The sequence below is a fragment of the Thunnus albacares genome, chromosome 21 (genome assembly GCF_914725855.1).
Source record: "Thunnus albacares chromosome 21, fThuAlb1.1, whole genome shotgun sequence".
Classification (NCBI taxonomy): Eukaryota; Metazoa; Chordata; class Actinopteri; order Scombriformes; family Scombridae; genus Thunnus; species Thunnus albacares.
Genome location: NC_058126.1, coordinates 13,941,031 through 13,962,584, shown reverse-complemented (window position 1 = coordinate 13,962,584; position 21,554 = coordinate 13,941,031). Strand labels below are relative to the sequence as shown.

At 39.4% G+C, this 21,554-nt stretch overlaps 1 protein-coding gene across 1 annotated transcript; it reads left to right on the top strand.

Moving 5' to 3' along the window:
• The first annotated feature begins 2,188 nt into the window (after nt 1–2,188).
• On the top strand, nt 2,189–21,283 carry cpa6 (carboxypeptidase A6). The gene is made up of 11 exons (XM_044339862.1): nt 2,189–2,629; nt 5,987–6,062; nt 12,791–12,915; nt 14,964–15,078; nt 15,625–15,726; nt 15,841–15,945; nt 17,274–17,384; nt 17,902–17,992; nt 19,504–19,706; nt 19,877–19,961; nt 20,203–21,283. Exons 1-11 carry the CDS (start codon nt 2,499–2,501, stop codon nt 20,415–20,417), a joined length of 1,359 nt encoding a protein of 452 aa, XP_044195797.1. The 5' UTR covers nt 2,189–2,498; the 3' UTR covers nt 20,418–21,283.
• Nucleotides 21,284–21,554: the final 271 nt, after the last annotated feature.

Below are 21,554 nucleotides of genomic sequence, written 5' to 3'. Positions count from 1 at the left end.
GTATGTGTTTTTTTTGAAAAATAGCTCTGTCAGTAAACTCCCTCTTTTACCCTTGGTACTTTAAATTTAAGTTTTGACAAACTTCTCCAATGAGGAGGGGGACTTTTATGACATTTAAACCAAAGATGTATTCACTCTCTTAATCAACTTTTATGTGCTGATGAAGTGCTGCTTACAGTTGTGGGGTAAAAAGGAAACTTTTGTTGAAATTGGTTTTACTTCCTCATTGTCTGGTGTTGCAAAATAATTGCAAAATCAATTTTCCTTTTTTCTTTTCTTCTGGATGAATTGAAAGCCATTATGTAGAGAGAAATTGAATTGGTAACCACAAACTGGGCTCGCACATTTGATGAAGGTGATAACATACAGAAATAACTTTAGTATAGAGCATACCAAAGGACATATCTAATGTTTTATATGCTATATGGGCTATGCATGCACAAATATATATTCCTTTTGTTTGCCAAAAACTCCAGTAACAGAAATCCAAAAAGACTTATATGGGATTTTGGAGGAGTAATGCTGCATAAAAAGTACTGTCCAAGCCTGATTACAGATATAGAGCATATAAAAATACATTTTATGTAACCATGTTTTAGATGATGCCAAATATGTAATGAGGCATTTTCTGTAGTGGACTTCTGAAACATGTCATCAGTCCAAAATAATGTTTATAAGCAATTTTCACAAAATAAGGAAAAGTAATGAAGTATTGTGGTGATAAAACATTGCTAAGTATGTTTTTTGAGCTGTTGAGGAGGACTCTAGGACATTATGGTTAAGTAAGATAAGAAAAAAATACACATGTATGTTCAGAGTAGGTATATATGTGAACACAATCTGGTGTCTCCAACTCCAAACTCCACACATTGCAGAGTTTCTGTGACTGGTGTGAAGTGAATACCATAGAGGGTACCAGCTTGTACTGTAAATCTTCATACTTAATACTTTACATAATAAATAGTGAAAAATGACTGACAGTAGATTAAGTATCTACAATACTATGATGTATGAAAATACATCAAACGCATAAAGAGGATTTTATCTCACAGTCATAAAAGCGTCTAGTCTCAAATGTGGACCATCAGTTAATCTTTTAAATCTTTTTGTAGTTAAAACTCAGTGCAACAGAAGATGAGCTCACTACCACATTAATCCCATCCTCGGGTCATTAAGCTGTTTATTACTATGCTGAATCTGAGCACCTGTGTTCTGCAGATATCATTACCTGACATGTATAATTAAGAGACCCTTATTTGGCTACTCTGCATGTCTTGTGTTTTGAAGCGGATGAGGTCAAAAAAGCATTCCTGTCCTGTCTACTGTAATGTCTACATCTGTTTGGCGGGGAGGGAGCAGGGTGTTTTTGGGTTCTGTTGTACAGTAATTGGGTGTAAAACAGGTGGCATGCTGTTGACACTGGAGAAAAGCATGCGAAAAATGTGCTGCTGCCATGCAATCACAAAAGGAAAAGGCTGGCAGTTGACTTAGACATTTAATCACTGTGTTGGGTGATAAGTAATGGATCAAACAGAAGCACGAAAAGCCTAGAAAAACAGAGAGAGCCACCTAAAGCTCTACAGAGGGATTCCTAGTGGAGCCAGGCCAAGGCACTGACAGAGCTGGTAGCTCGTTATCGCTCTGGCTTTGGGGTATAGAGGTATAGTGATTTATTATTTCTTCTCAATATGAGAATATATATTTATTTTGCAGTTTGCAAGTTTGGGTTCCTCCAAAACACATAGGATAGGAGGGTACAGGACGGTGTACATCATAACTTCAATTTATGACAAAAATAATAAGGAACAACAACGGTATCCATCACCAATGTGTATTACAGCTTTACTCTACTAATGTCTGAACTGAAGTGGATGGACAAGTGGGCATTTGAGGGTGGTTTGAAAACTCTCAGATGTTTCATTAAAGCAAGAAAAGTGCTGAGTGTCTTCTTCAAAGGACCTGAGCTGAGCACATTGGAAGAATAAGCCTGTTGTTCTGAAATGATGAAGATGAGTCACTTGATACACTTCATGTCTCCACAAAGAGAACTTCATGCATCACTTAAAATACATGGTTTGACGTCGCTGGGGGTTTTTTTCACCGTGATTTGGTAAATGTCTACATGTGTTCACAGTTCACATAAATGATCCCCTGCGCGCACAGAGCGCACAGGAGGGGGATCCAGTTACCAACTTCGCCGACACCGGGACCACGTGACTCAGGTCCTCCTCATTTTAAAAAGAGCTGCTACCCTGCAATTCCCCCCAGAGCTTCAAAGAGGTGGCAAATGCTTCTCCTGTGCCAGTTGACCGGCTTTCGCACCTTTTGCACCTTATGTGTCAGAGAGTAGAAATATACAAGACAACACCGTGAAACCGCAACGACAAAATAAGTGACTTTGCCAATCTGTTGATGGTGCGCTGGACCGTGTCCTTTGAGTTTTGATACATTTGCGTGCATCCTGCAAAGCAGCTCACTCGGTATCCTCAGTCTTTTTGATGTGCTGGCCAAGGATGGCACTGGAGCATAGGAGCGCATTTCGCGCCTCAGTTTTACTGGCTTGTGTGATAATCTGCAGTAACGTGCTATGTCCCGTCGGTGCCTATCTCTACAACAACCGCTACGCAGGGTGAGTAAAGACCCCCATTCATTTCTGGGGCTCATGAGAGCCTGGACAGACTGGGGCTCTCATTCATGTTCAGAGAGAGAGGTGAGTGAGGCGGCAGGAAAAGCGCACTGCTGCTATCAGAAGTTGTCTGCAGAGACTATCTATACATCAAGAGACGTTTATCTTGTGTTGAAAGAGGAAAGAAGGAACAAAGAAAGGCTCCATGCTCACCAACTTCTTCGTCGTTTTGGTGCAGATTCCCCGTCTGAGACATAATATGTTTTTTTTGTTTGTTTGTTTACTCTATACCTGCACGGATACCTTGTTTTCTGATGGCATACGCCCGGAGCCTTCTGAAGTGATGCAGAGAGGCAGATTGGCATTGATAGGCACATGACACGGGATGCTGGCAGCCACAGTGCCCTGTCAAACCACTTAGTTAACAAGAGCTCCAAATTCTCTTTGTGTGGCAATGCATTCTTAGTTTCTATAATTGCAAACATGAACGAATCTGACAGTAATTTCTTGTCAAAGTTTCTTGCATACCAGTCTGTTTATGAGGCTGGATGTGGGACAAACCACCTCACCTTGGCTATGAAATTTGTGGAGCTCACTCTTGGATAAATAGAGACCTCCACTGTGGCCATCTGGAGCTGGACACAGTATAGCAATTTGGATAAACATACAGAATGCATGAGTGGGGCATGTAAAGGTATTTATGGTCTGTTTTTCAAAAGAGCTTTTGATGTAGTTCAGTGGAGGCAGAGGAGGGCCACCTCTGCTGGAAACCCCCCTCCTCGTCTGTCTCAAAAACATATATTTTGGGTTTACCCAAAATATTGCGTACCTCACAGCACCCTGATTTGACAAGATATAGGACCTCACAATGAGCTTTTAGTCTAAAAAGAGTCTCCATTTTCATTGTCATATCAAATAGAGGGACAATGATGCTACTATACATTAGAGCAGTGGTTTCCAACCCGGGCAGAATAGGATACAGAAAAAAACATGTTTTAGACACATAAAATTGTGATTTCTTTGTCAAGATTTCTTCTAATTTTTGCTTTATTTCTTGAGGACTACTGTGTTTTACCTCCTGAAGCCTCTAAAAGTTAATCAATTAAAACAAAATCAGTCTGCAAGGTTAGTCAATTAATTGATTAGTCGATCGACAAAAAATGAATCAGCAATTATTTTGAAAATTGAATAATCGTTTTAGTAATTTTTTAGGCAAAAATGAAAAAAATAAGCTGGTTTCAACTCCACAGTTGTGATGATTTATTGCTTCTTTGTCGAACATGATGATAAACTGAATATCTTCAGGTTTAGGACAAAACTAGACATTTGATGATGTAACTTTGGACTGTGGGGAACCTTAATGGATATTTTTCACTATTTTCTGACATTTTGTGGACGAAAAGATTAACCAATGAATCAAAACAATAATCAGTAACTTAACTTGTAGACAATACAACATATGATGAGGGGTCCCAGGTAGACTTTGCTTTATTTTAAGGGGTCACAGGCCAAAAGGGTTTGGAACCACTGCATTATAGTATCTAAAACAGTCAGTTTTTTGGTTTTAGGGCCAGATTGTCTTAAAAACAAACTGTTTCTATCCCAGAGAGAATCAACAGACTGACAACTTAAGGATAGCTTTAGCCTAGAAAGCCCTGCAGCTGGTAGATGCAAAGCAGAAGGTCTCTGCCCGGCCAGTACTGTAACAAAAACAGTCTGTCATCTTTGAGAAACACTAAAGGATGAAGAAATGGTTCAATTTGGACTAGCTCTGTGAAGCCCCTTTACCGTGCAGCATGGTGCTGTGTACACTGGTAAAAACAAAAACTGACAGAGAGAATATATTATAATGCAAGCTTGTTTTTCAAGTTTGAAATATTTCTAGATTCAAGGGAGAGACTTAATCAGGTTCTTCCGTTCCCTTCAAATGTTAACAAATTTTACCTCCAAAAAGCCTGCCCATTTTGTAGTCCGTCCTCAATCATTGCCGTTGCCATGGAAACAGGCTGTTTTGGGGGGTTTTTTTGGCAATGTTTGTGGTCACTGAAACAAGGTGGATACTCACACTGGGCATCCTGGCCCTTTTGTTCCTCAAACCTCAGAGTGGCCGACTGCCACCTTTGTTTAGAGGGGCCCAACTTCCTGTGTGACATTGTAAAAAGCTTTAAAAAAAAAAAGAAAAAAAAACGTGAGAGAGGAAGACACCCAACGAGAGAGAAGAAAAGAAATACATGAAAGTGGACACAGACAGAACCAGGCAGACAGACAGTAACTGGGCAGATAAAGAGAGTCTGTAATGAGGAGACTGGAATGAATTATTGGCAGCAGGTTAGTTTTAAGGTCAACCTTCAGGAGCTATGATCTGCAGAATGAAAGCAACACTACTGTTCGTACAATTCATGATGAGGATAAAGAGTGCCTTTGTTTTGTGATATAATATGTATAATATATAAGATGGTGTTTGCAGATTCATTTAGAAACAGTATCTACCTCCAGGCTTTCTTTCGATTAACTGCAAAGATTTTTATATTGAATTATAACAAAGGTAACAAACCTATTCTATAACTAAGTAATCAGCTAATTCCACAGTTGACTAAAATCATTTTTTTCTTGATTCTTGATAAACAAAACTGGGTTGAGTTCTCAAAATCAGTGAGGATGCTTTAAATCTGACCACAGATGTTTTACACTGCAGCTTTATTTTAGGTGTATGAAATTTTTACAAAGTAAAAATAAACATCAATCATCTATCTGCTGGTTTAGCAACCAAAACACCTCACACTGTGTGTTGCCTTTCACATCATGGTGTTATATTTATCCATGATCTAAGTACAGAGTTACACAATGGAAAAAAAAACATTAGATTTTGGCATTGGCAAACACATTATAGTAATTGATTATACGTCATGGTTATCATGAAATAGGCTATTAGACTCCTAAAATGTTTGCCATAGATGTTTGATATATAAACAGGTGTTTTTCATATCTATCTACGGTACACATCAGCATTTGATTGATGTATTTAAAGTATGAAAATGTGGAACAGCTGCCGCCAGCTACTGTATCTGCCAAAGAATTTTTCCAGGTGCTACCTGCAGAGCTGGAAACGATGAAATATAATCCTTTAATGATGCGTCAGACAGATTGTTTGACTGGAGTTTGATCCTGTCATCTATAGAACTGCTATTATATGTGTCACCTTCAATCAGCACAAAACGTCACCCAGATGTTTTTGAAACGAAATGCAGAGAAAATTGATCCAAGCTCTGCTACAAGGAATCTTAGTGCCGCTAAAACCCTCCGGGGCACTTTCATCCCAGTTGTTACCTGACACTTAGAAGAGCTCTGTTGTTTTTGCAGTGATCAAGTCTTCAGGATAACTCCAGGTAATGATGAGGAGGTTCGTGTGCTCAAGAAAGTTCTGGGACAAATGAAGGTTGGCACTTATTTTATCTTATTATCAGTTCCCACACACACACACACACACACACACACACACTATTACACACATCCAAAATCAGTGACAATTTGACATGAAACCTATTAAGCACTGACTTGTTTTTTTAATGTTGGGCTTTTGATTTTTCTGAAATGTTGCATTTAAATGTATTATCTGTCCTTATTCTGCTCACATCACCCTGTAGTCCCGCAGGAGTCTTTACCTGACACTTGAACACCAGTCAAAGACCGAGTGAAGCGTGACACTGGCAGTAAGGGGGGGGGGTTGTGTGATGTGACATGGTCTGGTGACAGTGATAGGCAAAACAGAGAGACAGCGAGCAGCCGAGTGTGGTCATGTGTCACAGTCAGGACATACTCCCTGTCTGAGAGACTGAGATACACAGTTGATAAGATGCTCTGTATTAATTTCAGTGAAAAACACTAAGAGAAGAATGGAGGAAATACAAAGGATTTCCTCATTATTGGGCAGAATGCTTGGATCTCTTAAGTTGGCAAACATGAACATGTGTTTCAAAGATACTGAAAATAGTGGAACCCCGGAGGACTCGAAGGCTTCTCCTCTTTCCCAAACTCATTTGGGAGTAATTACCCATTAGCCTTGAGAACATGGATGACCTTCCTTTGCACATTGTTCTAGTTTCTGAGTACACAGCAAAGATTTTTATATCTCTGTGCCAGCAACAGCTGTAGCAGGAGGCATTATGTTTTCAGGTTGTCCATCCGTCCATCCGTCCATCCCTTTGTTCATCCATCCGTCCAGGTGTTCTCAGGAACACCTGGAGGGAATTTCTTCAAATTTTGCACAAATGTCCACTTGGACTCAAGGATGAACTGATTAGATTTTGGTGGTCAAAGGTCTAAGGTGAAGGTCACTGTGACCTCATGTCCCTCCCATTCTGTCCCACATGCTTGTGGACTGGCAGACCCGGGTGGTGGTTCCCATTTTTAAAAAGGGGGATGGGAGGGTGTGCTCCAATTATCAGGGATCACACTACTCAGCCTCCCAGGGAAAGCTTATGCCGGGATGCTAGAAAGGAGGCTCCAGCTGACTGTTGAACCTCAGATTCAGGAGATACAAAGTGGATTCTGTCTTGGCCGTGGAACAGTTAACCAGCTCCTCAACCTTGCAAGGATACTTAAGGGGTCATGGGAATTTGCACATCCAGTCTACATGTGCTTTGTGGACTTTCAACCGTGGCCCTCTGGTCACCTTGTGGGGAGTGCTGCAGGAGTATGGGGTACCTGGGCCGTTGCTGCAAACCATTCGGTCCTTATATAACCACAGTGAGAGCTGTGTCCGCATTCTCAGCAGGAAGTAGGATTCATTCTCAGTAGGTGTTGGGCCAGGGTTGTCACTGATTCTGTTTGTGATTTTCATGGATAGAATCTCAAGGTGCAGCCGGGGGGAGGAGAGTGTCTGGTTCGGGGACCTCAGGATTGCTTTTCTGCTTTTTGCAGATGATGTGGTTCTGCTGGCTCCAGCAGGTACTGGGATGGTTTGCAGCTGAATGTGAAGCAGTTGGGATGAGAGTCAGCACTTCCAAGTCTGAGGCTGTGGTGCTCAGCTGGAGAAAGGTGGACTGCTTCCTCTGGATTGGGAGTGAGTTGTTGCCCCAAGTGAAGGAGTTCAAGTATCTTGGTGTCTTGTTCACAAGTGAGGGTTCACGAGAGAGGGTAAGATGGAGTCTGAGCTTGGATCGGTACAGCATCAGCATTAATGCAGGCATTGTACCGAACGGTTGTGGTGAAGGCGGCCAATTTACCAGTCCATGTTCCAACCCTCACCTATGGTCACAAGCTTTGGGTAGTGACTGAAAGAATGAGATTGCAGATACAAGCAGCCAAAATGAGTTTCCTTTGTTGGGTGTCTGGCCTTAGCCTTAGAGATAGGGTGAGGCGCTCAGAGATCCGGAGAGAACTCGGAGTAGAGCCACTGCTCCTTTGTGTTGAAAGGCGCCAGTTGAGGTGGTTTGGGCATCTGGTTAAGATGCCTCCATGATGCCTAACTCTGGAGATGTTCCAGGCACGTCCTACTTGTAGGAGACCCTGGCACAGACCCAGAACACACTGTAAGGGATTACATATATCTTCTGGCCTGGGAATGCCTTGGGTTCCCCCAGGAGAAGCTGGACATTGTCAGGGTGAAGGATGTCTGGGTTTCCTTACTCAGTCTGATGCCACCACGACCCCCGATAAGCAGTGGAACGATGGAAGGATGGACGGATGGATGGATAGATGGATAGATAGACTGATGAATATCCCTTTAATTCAATTTAAGTCAGTTTGGGAGAGTTGGTGTTATTTTCGCATTTTCACTGTAGTAAAACAGAACAGTATCTATCATAGAGGAAACTGGGGTCATATACCATGTATTTTTTCTTGGAATTTGTTTTTTTTAGCAACCTAAATTTTATTCATGGCAGTTTAAGGAAGACTTAGAAACTTCATTTATGTTTCCAAATAAAACAAATGCTTTATGAATGACAAAATAATTGAATGGCCCACTTACTAGCTTTTTCTTGGAGCTTTCAAGTGCATCTCACAGTCTATTTTATCTGTTATTATGATCTCTCACTCTATTTTAAGGGGCTGTAATTTCCTAATAATTTCCTAGGACGTTTCCTGGAAAGAAATACTGTATGTAATCTGGTATTAATCATAGAGTAAATAGAGACAAAGCTCTGGGTTACTTATATTACTTAAAGTTTAGTTCGTTGGGTTGAGTTTATATGCAGTTGTTTATGTGCAAAATACTTTCCTTGGAAGGTCTTCTAAATAAAGCCCGCAGAAAATATAATTGAGCAACTAATTAAATAAACTATTTAAATTGTTAGGGGTGACTAAGCAGATTTTGACCTAAGTGTTTCTAAACTTCTGGCTATGGCCCTGGGGCAGTATGATTAGTTTCAGCAGCTTGGTTTGGTGTGCTTGGGTTGTATTTGTGTAGCGAGATGCCTCATCAAGTGCGTATTTGAAAGGCATCTGTGTGAGTTCAGGTCAAGCTTTTCTTAAAGTGGTCCAAGACCAGCACAGCTCTGAGCAGGGAAGGGATGAATGAGGGCAAAAGAGGTAAATGTTTTTGATTTGTGGTGAGGGATATGAGGACAGAGCCAGGCTACTGGTCAGGATCTGGCCTGAGATTTTTTCGTATGGAAGGTCAGCGGACACGGTGCTCCAAGGCCAACCGAGGCAGTGGCAGCTACTGTTTGGACAGCTGTGTGTTTTCACTAACTTAGCCACACTGCAATGCCTCCAGTGCCAGAGTCAAACTTTTCATCCTCAGGCAAGACATGAGGTCAAATAATAAATAATAACTTCTTATACTGAACGGAAAACAAGAATCAGATCCATCATCAACAAACTAACACTTTTTTTTCAAATCATAATTTTCAATATTTTTATTTTGTTGACTGACATAATATTTAACTTACACCCATGAAAGCTTTTACCTTTCCTGTTCCAAGCACCTGATGGTAAATTGGTCATTCCCATAAAAATTCTCCGGTTCATACAGTAGAATGAGCAATGATACTATCTGACGGACAGGTGAACTCTGGGCAGCCCAGAAAGGAAACAACAGCTCCTGAATGCACCCAGTAGAACAAACACCTTTACCAAAAGCTATGTATTGTAAAGATAAGATATTTCAACATGTTGGATTTTCACAAAAGTTAATCATTACTTTTATACTCCATTATTACTGCAGCTCCTGTTACTGAAATGGGACATGAGATATTTGAATAACTTAAGATGATTATTACGACACCACGCTGCCTGTTAGCATTTCCAGTTAGATTTCCGTTAGATTTACCCTCCTACCTCTGTACCACATTTTGGAAATAGCACAGTGGTTCTATCTAAACTTTGGCTTCAACTCACAATTTTTTTTCATTATCAATTAATATGCTGAGAATTTTATCAATCAACCGATTAATAGTTTGGTCTATAAAATGTCCCACACCATAAATCCCAGTGTGATGTCATCAGATTGCTTTGTTTGTCTGGGCAACAGTCAAAACCAAAGATATTCAGTTTATTGTCACATAAGATGAAGAATAGTATAAATCTTCACAATTGGCTGAAATTAGGCAATGTTTGTTCTTTTTGCTTGAAAAATGACTTATTGATTATCAGAATAGTAATAGACTAAATAATAGACTTAAGTGACGTAATATGAAATCTCCATTTATCCCTGAACCAATAACAGAATTTGTCTCTTTCTAGGCTCATAGACATTTTGTTTGACATATTCCAGGGCTTAAATCTGCAAGTCAGATGTGCTCATATCTCAGTAAAATCATCACATCTGTGTCCAAAGGAATTATTCTGTTATTTACTGTGTATGGAGCAACAGCATTCGTTTCTAGATGACATTATGACTACAGTCTGTCTGTCTGCTGTTGAGGGGAGACAGACCGTTGTTTGTCTTTAGGAGAGGTCGTTAAAAGCCACACTGTTTTCAGAATAAATGTTTAATTCTGTATAGGTTGGATTTACAGTTTAATCAGTTCATCCTTACTTCTTACTTTTATACATGATTAATGTTATTACTATGATTCTGTTAACAAAAAAAGACATAAAGATACTTTATAAACTGCCTCTAACTCAGCTATAACAGCATTATGTGTTCTCATAGTAGCCAATATCAGGCTGTCGAGCATGTCAAGCTGTTGAGATTCAGAGAACATACAATGGACTTTTTTTTCTTATAATATTAAATAACAACTGTGTTTTATTTTGGTCGACCTGTCTTCTATTACTTGACATATAAACACTCAACTACAGCTTCACCTCATTTGCTCTAAGGAAAACCAGCTCTTTTTATTGAACTATAAATTTTTCTTTCTTGTCCTGCCCATACCCGAATTACATCAACCAAAACAACACAAATTCAATTTATAGCTATCCTGTATGCACAGACACAGACACACAAAAAGAGAACATAAACAATCAGAAGATTAAACCTTTATAAATCAGACAAAGAATGCATCTTTATGGCTCATAAATACAGCTATTAAATTTTAACTTGAGAGAGAATTGTTTGTGAGGAGTTGAGTTATCTGATTGTAGCTATTTAAGCCCTTTTTAGGCGTATGTGTTGTGAATTTGTTTGGTTAATGGAGGAGCGGTGCTGAAACATCTGGGGCACTCGACCATTTGGAAACGCCATAAACGAACAGCAGCAGAGAGCGATTTATAGTCGAGGGCACCAAACGTTCCAGCAGAGGCTCTTCTAACCTTGTAGCTCTACACAAAGTTAAATTAATCTGGTATGCATTCTGTAAACCATTAAACCAATTGACACATTAACAAGCATGTGTGCCAGCCTTCATGTCTCTGCCCCCATGCTACAAATGAATGCCAGCTGAGGGACCTTCACACACATCTGCACAAAATAGAAACACTGGATATACAGTATTTCTTTTACGTCGACTACTGTGTGTATCATCTGTAAACCAGTGCATTCCTATTTGCTAAAAAATACTTTCTTTCTCTCAGTGTCTCTCCCTCTCGCTGATATTTTATCAGTGATACCACATGGCGTCTGTGTTTATTTGGTTGGCCCGGTTGGTTCAGCTAAAGCTAACAGCCCCGGCTATCACGGCCTGATAGCAGGCGCTGAAAGGCAGGATATTTGTCGCTAATATGAGGTCAAACAGTGGAAGGGAAGCAGGGGGAGAGTTGCTGCAGGTTGTTAATGGGACCCATCAGTGTGTTTGCCCCATTAACGCTGTAGAGTCATCATCATTCCCCTGATTTAGTCCATCGTTTTCAGGTAGAGACGGGAGGAATGTTAAACTGTCCAGGTCTTGCCGTAACAATTTGGTCATTATCACCAAATGTTTGCGGCTATTTTAAACACACAGCAGAGGAGATAATATGGTAGTGTCAATTATTTTTTTGAAAAATATGCTCTTTAACCCTTAGTTTTAGTTTAGATGCTTAATTTTTAAGTGGTTTGGGTAGCAGCCATATCATAACAGACGGATAAACAGACATAACAAATTACAGATTCTTTCTGTAATTCCAATGAGCTCCTTGTAGTGAGGGATACAGGGTTGAAATTAGGGGAAAAGAGTCCAATGGTATCGATATAATACCTGGTTTTTGTTGATGCCCTGAGTTTAGGCATCTGAATCTGTTTCAGGAGAGAAAAAGTTGGATCTGTACATTCCTTGTGAATCAAGTAGCATCGTACACCAGAAAACAAAAAAATAATATCTAGTTGATCATCAGTATAACAAATGTAACAAACAGACAAAGAGATGTTTGATATAACAGCATATGAGACCTGTCAGATTATATAAATCTGTCAAGCATCATTGATTTTACCACACCATATACTGTGGTAGCTATCCCTTAAATATTTCTGTTTGTATTATACCATTGTGGGCAATATTGCAAATCACTGAGCAGGACTGTTTTATGAATAAATTTTTGATTTTTACATGTATGTGATGAAGTTCCTTATGTCAGGTATTTTATTCCTTGGTTAAGCCCAAAATAGATAGTTTCTCATTTGAATTTTCAAAAAAAAAAAAAAAAATCCATATAATAGTATATGTATATTGATATTGCAATATAAAGTTGCATACACTGAGTTTTATCCATATTGCCCACTCCTACATCCCACAGTTCATTTTTGCTGGGTGTTTGTGTTACTGTAACTGCCGCTGTATAATTTTTTTCCTGTCCTTTTAGGTGGACTTTTGGCAGCCCAACAGTGCTTCTTTGATCTGTCACAATGCAACTGTGGATGTACATGTGAAACGCAATGATACACAAGGCCTACATGTGCGCTTAAAGCAGGAACATATCAACTATCGGTAAGGACAGAAAGACCACCTGCCAAAAATACAGAAATGTACTACAGTACATATGCTTGCTTGCTTGCGTACTCTCACACATTCGGTAATCTTGTTAGCAGAGTTTCTACAGTATGAGTCACATCTGTTATACAAAGGGCGCTGCAATTACCCAGCTTTTCCCAGCCAGAATATGATTTACACATGCAGAGGCGGCTATAGCTTGCATGCAAAAGACCTCATACTTCCTCAAAGCTGGGACACATGCAAACACACGCAGACTACATCAGAGCCCCTCTCCCAATCTGCTCCAAAAAGCAAGGCCTTTCATCTCTCTACCCCATCCCTCAACAAAATTAACGTTGAAATGATGGAGTTTTTATCACAGCAGCCACAGCCGCAGATTGAAAGAATTCCATTGTCATGTCTATCCTAAGGGAGGAATTTGAGATCTGAGGATGAGTTTTTTTTTTTCTTCCGACGCTGTTGATTGACTGAGGAGTTTTCAAAGATGGTTTACACAGCAGGGGACAATGTTTGGTAGTGGTAGTGAGTGGCAGTGAGGCACCACAGATCTCGTTTTACTCAAAGGGAAATAATGCAGCTTTTTCAGTGTTATTCAAGTAGTTATGGATAGAAATGTACACATACAGTAAGGCCCTTCATGAGGAAGTGTATGTAAGGAGAGTCTGGCTGCCTACATAGCTGCTATGAAAACAGATCACATCATCTATTTTAGGTTGGAGTGGGAAGTGAAGAGGCATAGGAACTAAGAGGTCCATAGGGACAGACAGTTATGGTGATGATTATTGTTTTGGCTTCTTTTCAGAACATTTAATTTAATGATAGACAGCAGTGGCCTGACTGGTATCCTTTGTGCTATTGGACAGAATGAGTGCTGGTGTACGAAAGTGGTTTGGATCTTGGAAAAGAGTAGGGTGGGTGAGTGCAGTTGCATAATTGGTGTTAGGAATAAAAAAAACAACCAGTGATTCCACCACTTCATACCAGCATTCAGCAGATATACTAAATTTATTTATAATTGTTATTTACCCACTGTTACAAAATACTAAAGGGGAACATCTGTAAATTTTATTTCCTCACATCAAATTAGAGTCATTGTTGTGGGTAAAATGGGACACAAACAAATGTCAAAATGAATCAAGAAGGACATTTTGCACTGACAAAGCCATTGAGAACCCATTAGAAATTTAAGATGTGCAGAAATGTAATAGCAAACATGTCACAGGCCAAATCTGCAGTCATTTCTTCAGCTGTTTTGATGTTTTAGGTACATGGTTACTATTTGATAGACCACATTTGTTGGGAGTTTGTAAGGTTTAGCTAAAGGCTTTTTTTTAACATTAATGAAATCATTTATCAGTGCTTTATATTGCTGGATATTCATATGAACAAGCGCTTCACCCTTTTATCTAGCTTTTTAACTTGTGATGCAGATTTATTTATTTGGACCATCGCTACCACCCCAAATGGGCAACTTCATTCAAATATTAATTTACTTTTAATAATTTACTTTTTGTATTAGTTGTAGCTCTGATGTTAATATTACTCACATTTGTTGGACTATTTGAAAAGTCATTAATAAATTAATTAACCTCAGATTTGATGTATTATTGTAGTGGAAGAACTCTTGATGATTTATTAACATTTATATAGCAAATGCAGATCTGAACTTATTATGAAGTTATCTTTATTATTGACTTACTCACTTACCCAATAGGGTATACTTTGTATTAAACTATTAAACACTATTAAAGAGCTATAAAATGATAGAGCAAGTTATGCTAGAGGAGGATTATTATTATTACTATTTTTGAGCTATAAACCATTCAAATATTCAAAGAACAATAATAAAAACATTAGTTCCAACTTATAAACCCTTTAGTGGTACCTATTTATGTGCAAAAACTGAAAAATTGAAAGGTATCACAATATTCTCTAGAATTACATGCTAACCAGTGACTGTGCTCATACTGGCAGGAATCATACAGTGGTTGGTTATCATGTCCGTCATGTGCCTGTCTAACTCTCTTTTCTTCCTTCCACAGTGTGTTCATCTCCAATCTGCAGAAGGAAATTGAAAAGCAGACGGGATATCGCTCCTCTCGCAAGCGGAGGTCACAGTCTCAGTATGACTACGAGGTTTACCACTCTCTGGAAGAGGTAGATGTGAAGCCCACCATCTACCCATCTATCTCTAACACATACACTCTCTCTAATGCATGCACATAGTAAACAAACATCCCCTCTAAGGTGCTCTCAAACTCCCCAATTACCCCATTCCACAAGTCTCTCTCCCACAGCCTCGTGCTCTCTCACACAGAGAAATGCACCCTACTTCACACACTTCACAGCTTTAGAGTGTTTATTTTTCCAGGTCGATCAGGCTCCTGGTTCATGAATCTGTCAGGTCCTATGAAGCAGCAGGGCTTGCATGCATTCCACACACAGATCCTGAGAGCCTCCACAAGTCTTCATTACGCTGAGCTTTGATCCTCTCCTTCGCTGCAAAACATACACTTGTTTACACGCTCATGCATTTCTGTGCAACTACACAGACAGATGATGCAAGCGAAAAACGCACTCCCACACAAATGCGCATACTTCACAGGTACACGTGTTCTCACTCTGGCAAGCCTTGAAATAAAACTAGTTTTGATTGTCTGGAACACTTAATTTAATTTTCTACATTTTTTTTCTGTCCCTAAGATCCAGTGGTGGATGTTTGAGATGAACAGAACCCACCCTGACCTGGTTGACATGTTCTCCATCGGGAAGTCGTACGAAGGAAGACCGCTTTATGTGCTTCAGGTAAGAGAGAAGGCATGAGACAAACACATACAAAACCAACATACACACACACACAGGTGCATGGACAAGCATATTTGTGTTACTCCAAAACTGACAGTGCTTGTCTCCTGTCAGCTAGGAAAGAGAAGTCGTCCCCAGAAGAAAGCTGTGTGGATCGACTGTGGGGTTCATGCCAGAGAGTGGATAGGACCCGCTTTCTGCCAGTGGTTTGTCAAAGAGGTAGTCTTGTTTTTATAGGATGCAAATTTAAATATTAAAACACAGCTTGCACTACATGTATTGTTCCTCTCTAAGTGATAGCCTGTAGCAATGCAGTCTGTGATGTGCAGTCACTGGGGTCTTCGACAAAATGTGAACATCTGTTCACTTGTCACGCACAGTTATGCAAATACTAAAGCATACCCTTTATTGTTCAGATGTTGAACATAATCCAGACATTAACTCAAGTTCCATTACACCCTTAGAGTCTTAGTCAGTACCCTCTGAAGTAAGGACGGTACCAGACCAGACCCAGACATTAAATTAAGAACCTTTAATGGCTTGTTTTGTACTATTTAGTTGCCAGATGAGCAGGCTTTGCAACACAACAAATGCCAGAAAGTTAAGACAAATGAAGGAAAGTTTATGAATATCAGTTTAGTGCACTATGTCAAAGACTGTTTTAAAAAAATGTTCATCTTTAGAAATCTAAACAAATGCTAAAATTTATATATCCAACTCCAGTAACCAAATGAAATGATGTTGAGGAGAAATTAACTGTTTCAACATGCGTCACTAAAAAGTAGCACATGCACAAACTAAAACTAAGCTTTTCTAAGGTTTATGGACTATACTATTTACAAAACAATGTTCTGTTGTGCTCTACAGCCACTCTATTTGTGGGCATTTATTCAAATGGCCAATTTGATGTCTAAATCAGACAAGTCGTTCCCATAACTGAAGCATAACCATAATACGTGGCTAATTCACCATAGGCCAAGACATGGACTGAAAGGGTCAGTAGGAATTCTTCAAAGAAGGATACAGAAGGAGTAGGAAGTGAGTGAATGATGGAGGGAGATAAATAACAGCAGGAAACCAGAAGCAGACTGACATAAAAATGAATAAGGGAGAAAAAACTTGGGAAAGCATTTTGCTCATAAAAATAGTCAAATATGCTCCACTTAGCTGAAATACGTGCCCTACAATGTGAATCCACTTTCATGTAGTAACTGACATTGGCCACTGGAGGTCAGGGTGCCATGTTAGTTTAAGGCTTAAGGCACACTAACCTTGGCCTGAGTCTGATTAAAGCACAGCTATTAGCAGTATTACCCCAGTGCCCAGATCTCCTCTCTACAATCCTCATCTATAGTATTAACCTACTGTGGTTGTGCATTTAAAGCACTGTGATGGTTAAGATGCTTGCAAAATTACAAAACCATAGCGTAGTAATGACACCATAATTGTACTTTCTGGCCACAATCAAGATGTTTTGAGCAATTAGATCACAATGAAAATACTGATGAGTATGCGGTATAATTATCCTCTTTTTATTATAATTACAGGCCCTCAACTCATATCAGTATGACTCTGTGATGAGACGACTGCTCAACCAGCTCAATTTCTACATCATGCCTGTCTTCAATGTGGATGGATACCATTTCAGCTGGACCACGGTACTGAAGCTCTGTCTACACTTATATCACAGACTGAATGTTGCAACTTTTCAATCAGCCTCAAAGTTTTTCTTCAGAGTAAAAAAAAAACAACATTTTGAAGTATTCTGACACTGGTGCAGGGCCCTGAAGAGAAAACTATTTTATGTAGGTATAATTATATTCAGAGTAAAAATTGGTAACACATTACTCCTGCCCACAGATTTTGAACATTATCAAGAAATCATACTGGAAATGTGTCCATCTGTATCAGAATATGTTCTGTAATTGGAAAAACTCAACAGCAGGGAGATAACAATGTGATTTTCTGGCATTATGTGTAATTATCTATGCTTCAGCGAAAATAACGCCTGTGAAAAATGCCCCTCAACTATTTTCTGCATATATTGTTAGTAATAGACCCACTGGAGTGGTATAAGTAACAGATGTATTATTTTGGAGGTGGGAGGCAACTATTTGTTCTATGAGTTTGACTATCATTGAACATACAGTGAAAGTGTCTTTATTTGTACTGTAGGATCGTTTCTGGAGGAAAACACGGTCCAAAAATCACAAGTTCCACTGCCGAGGAGTGGACGCTAATAGAAACTGGAAAGTGAAATGGTGTGGTGAGTTTAACACTGGTTTTACAATGACACACACACACACACACACACACACACACACACACCACAGCTTTGCGAGGCACTTCTTGCTGATGTTGTCTTCTCTGTCTGTTAATGAGTGTAAGCTGTGGATAAAATATTTGTGTGGTGACAAAAATCTGTGCTTGATGTCATTTAGTCTCCGGTGGGTGGTGGGCGGGGGGGGGGGGGGGGGGGGGGGGGGGTTTCATTAATTCATCATCACTCTGGGAGGGGCTCTGAGAATACACTGAGGATTTTTGTGGACATGCAGAGATGTGATGTGAGAAAAGGAACATTTATGGACCAAGACTAAATCGGTAACAGAAAAAAGCCCAAAACACTCAAAACAACATCAAATCCTTGCCAGTGTATGCACAGTAATGTACAGTATGATTGTAGGGCAGCACTATGTATTTGGTAATAAAATAAGGAGAGAAAGTGAAGTAATATGTTTGGCAGTGGTGTTTGTGAAACCATACAGTATCTGTGGGCTTGATAATTCATACAAATGAATGATAAAACTCATAGAAAAGCCCTCAGGGAATTATGGCATGATAAATTTAGCATGATTACAAGGCTAACACCTTAATTTATACTTCAGTAATGGATAATTTCACAATTGCATAGAGCATGACATAGCCAGCCCAAAGATGACTCTAAACTTGAATGAAATCCATACTTATTAATTTATGATATTGACTACCACATTGCTTCTACTATTTATAGACATGGGACTGTGCAAATCAATCAATGTAGCCTAAAGTCACTGCAAAACAGTCTGAAATCAGTTAATTAAACCTACATTTTTCCTTGAAACTAGTCAATAGTTATCTTATCTGTATACCAGTGATCTTTATTACCTTATTTCAGATGTTGCTTCAACTAAATTCCTGAAATGCTTAAAAAAGAGGAGTCACTTCATCCCACTAGAAGTCTTTCTTCTTCTTCAAGTTCAAAAAATAATGTTAATCAAAACTTGGGAAAGATGTGTGTCTCTTAGCTGCTTTGAGTAAATCCTTTCAGAGCCAGTCAGGTCCTGTAAACAGGTTTATGTTTATTTTTGCACCATCCATTTACATCATTCAAGGACACAAACATTGATATTCATTGTTCTAAGCACAAAAAATGCTAATGTAGTCTGTTGGAGGGAGAGACAAGGATGGTGTGCTCATCAGACCCCCAAACATCATGCCAGTGGGTTCATTGTGTCTGCAAAGCATTTTGGGACGCTACACTCGTCTTTGGCTGCTGTTACCCTTGGCATTATAATGTAAATGTTGCGATTTCAATCTGAGTCGGTGTTAGTTTTTCCCCACAGCATTTCTCTCTGTCTCTTTACACTGCCTGCATTGTCATTGTAGCTGGATTGAGTCAAGAATACAAAAATAAATCCAGATCACAGTGCCAAACCTGTTTCATATTTAGAAAATATTACCAAAATGAATTGTGTGCATCCTGGATGTGATTAGATCTTCCCTGATTCTTCCCCCCAGATGAGGGTGCCTCCTTTCATCCCTGTGATGACACCTACTGTGGCCCCTTCCCCGAGTCTGAACCTGAGGTCAAGGCCGTCGCCAAGTTCCTGCGCAAGCACAAGAAGCGTGTCAAAGCCTACATATCCATCCATGCGTACGCCCAAATGCTGCTCTACCCATATTCCTACAAGTATGCAACCATCCCCAACTTCAGCTGCGTGGTAAGACACCCATTCCTTAATAAACCACTAAATAAATTGTATTTGAGAAGTATTTAAGGCTTCTTTTGCCTACTTTATGATCACACGTTGGAGATTTTCAACCGGAACAGCTTGATATTAAATCCTACTGTGACGAAATGTACAGTTGACCTCGTGCCTTTAATCTGCAGGAGTCAGCAGCTCATAATGCAGTGACAGCTCTTTACTCTGCCTATGGAGTGAGATACAGATATGGACCTGCTTCCACAACTCTGTGTGAGTACCGTTCCTTCTCTTTATTGTATCTTCCAATTTTAGCAAAAGGAACTGAATTGATGATTGTTGTGCTGTGATGTAGATTTACCTGAAACTGAAGCTTCTTATTGTCAGATTTTGCTATATGTTTCTAAATGCAAGCAACTTTTGGCATTGGTACTAGCTCACAGTTGAAAATGCTTATATAACAAATACTATTCTAAGCTTTTCTTATCCTTGTTTTGTTTTATTTTTTCCACAGATGTTAGTTCAGGCAGTTCTATTGACTGGGCCTACAGGAACGGTATCCAGTATGCGTTTGCATTTGAGTTGAGGGATACAGGATATTTTGGCTTCCTGCTGCCTGAATCCCTGATCAACCCGACCTGCACTGAGACCATGAGGGCGGTGAAGGCCATTGCATCAGGTCTGCTGAAGAAGTGTGAGACAGACAGGGAGAGATTTCCATATATATGACCGCACTATACTGTAGCTCCCCAAAGCTTTACCCTCACAGCTTCTTATCTCGGCACCTCATATTCCTCCTAGATATTATCAGGTGATGAGCTGGAAAGGACGAGAAAAGCATTTTATTTGTTTTTCTTGTTTCTTGAGGTCGTTTGCCTCCCCTCCCCCCCCCTTTTCTGAAAAGATATGAACTGACAGTGGTGAGTTTCTTGTACCAAAAAACATTCTACAAGAGATCAGTCTGTTTACATTTAATAACATCAAATGTACAGTGTCAGAGAGCCTCCTGGTGGATCAGTGGATCTAATGACCAGCTCAAAACTGGCCCAGGACCTTTTTAGCATCATGCCCCCCCCCCACCCCCCACCCCAATTCTGTGTTGCTCTCCACTAACAAAACAAATAAGCTTTTTATAGTGAATGGTGATCATGTAAGCACTTGTCATGATACAGCAGCACTTTTTGATGAAATAATCATCAAAGATTTGAATGTCTTCCAAAAATGTATTTTGCTAAACAAACTGTTTTAATGAATATAACAGTGCTCATTCGTTATTCTGTTTTTTCACTACTGTAGGCTTTTTTGGATTACTCTTACCAAGTGCCAGTTTAGATTCTTAGATTATAATGTTAATGTATAATGCCTTTATTACTGCAACACTGTTGGTGTATATAATGTGCTATCACCTGACAATCTAGGGTTTGGATTAAATTGAGATTTTTTTTTATTGTTAGACGTTTTTTTCTCTTTCATTTGGTTCAGACTGAATTTGGGAGAGAGTGAGCTGTCGGTTCAGTATCTTACTGTGTCATTACTCAGGTATGGATCAATGACAGTGTCAGAAATGTTTACTTTTGACAGCTTATGTGCTTAATATGAGATTTTAATAAATGTGTAATATCTTACTTGAATAAATGTTGTTATATAACACAGTACGTGCTCATTTTGCCACATGTATTTCATCTCTACATCTCAAATGTCACATTTGCATTATTATTTATGTTTTGTGCACATGCTGATAAGCATGTTTGATAGTCAACATGATTTTAGTCTGATGGCTTTCATTATCTTTTAGTCACTGACCTTATTTATTAGCAAATGATAGCAGAACTTTCAATCAAAATCTCTCTTTCAAATACCCTCCTC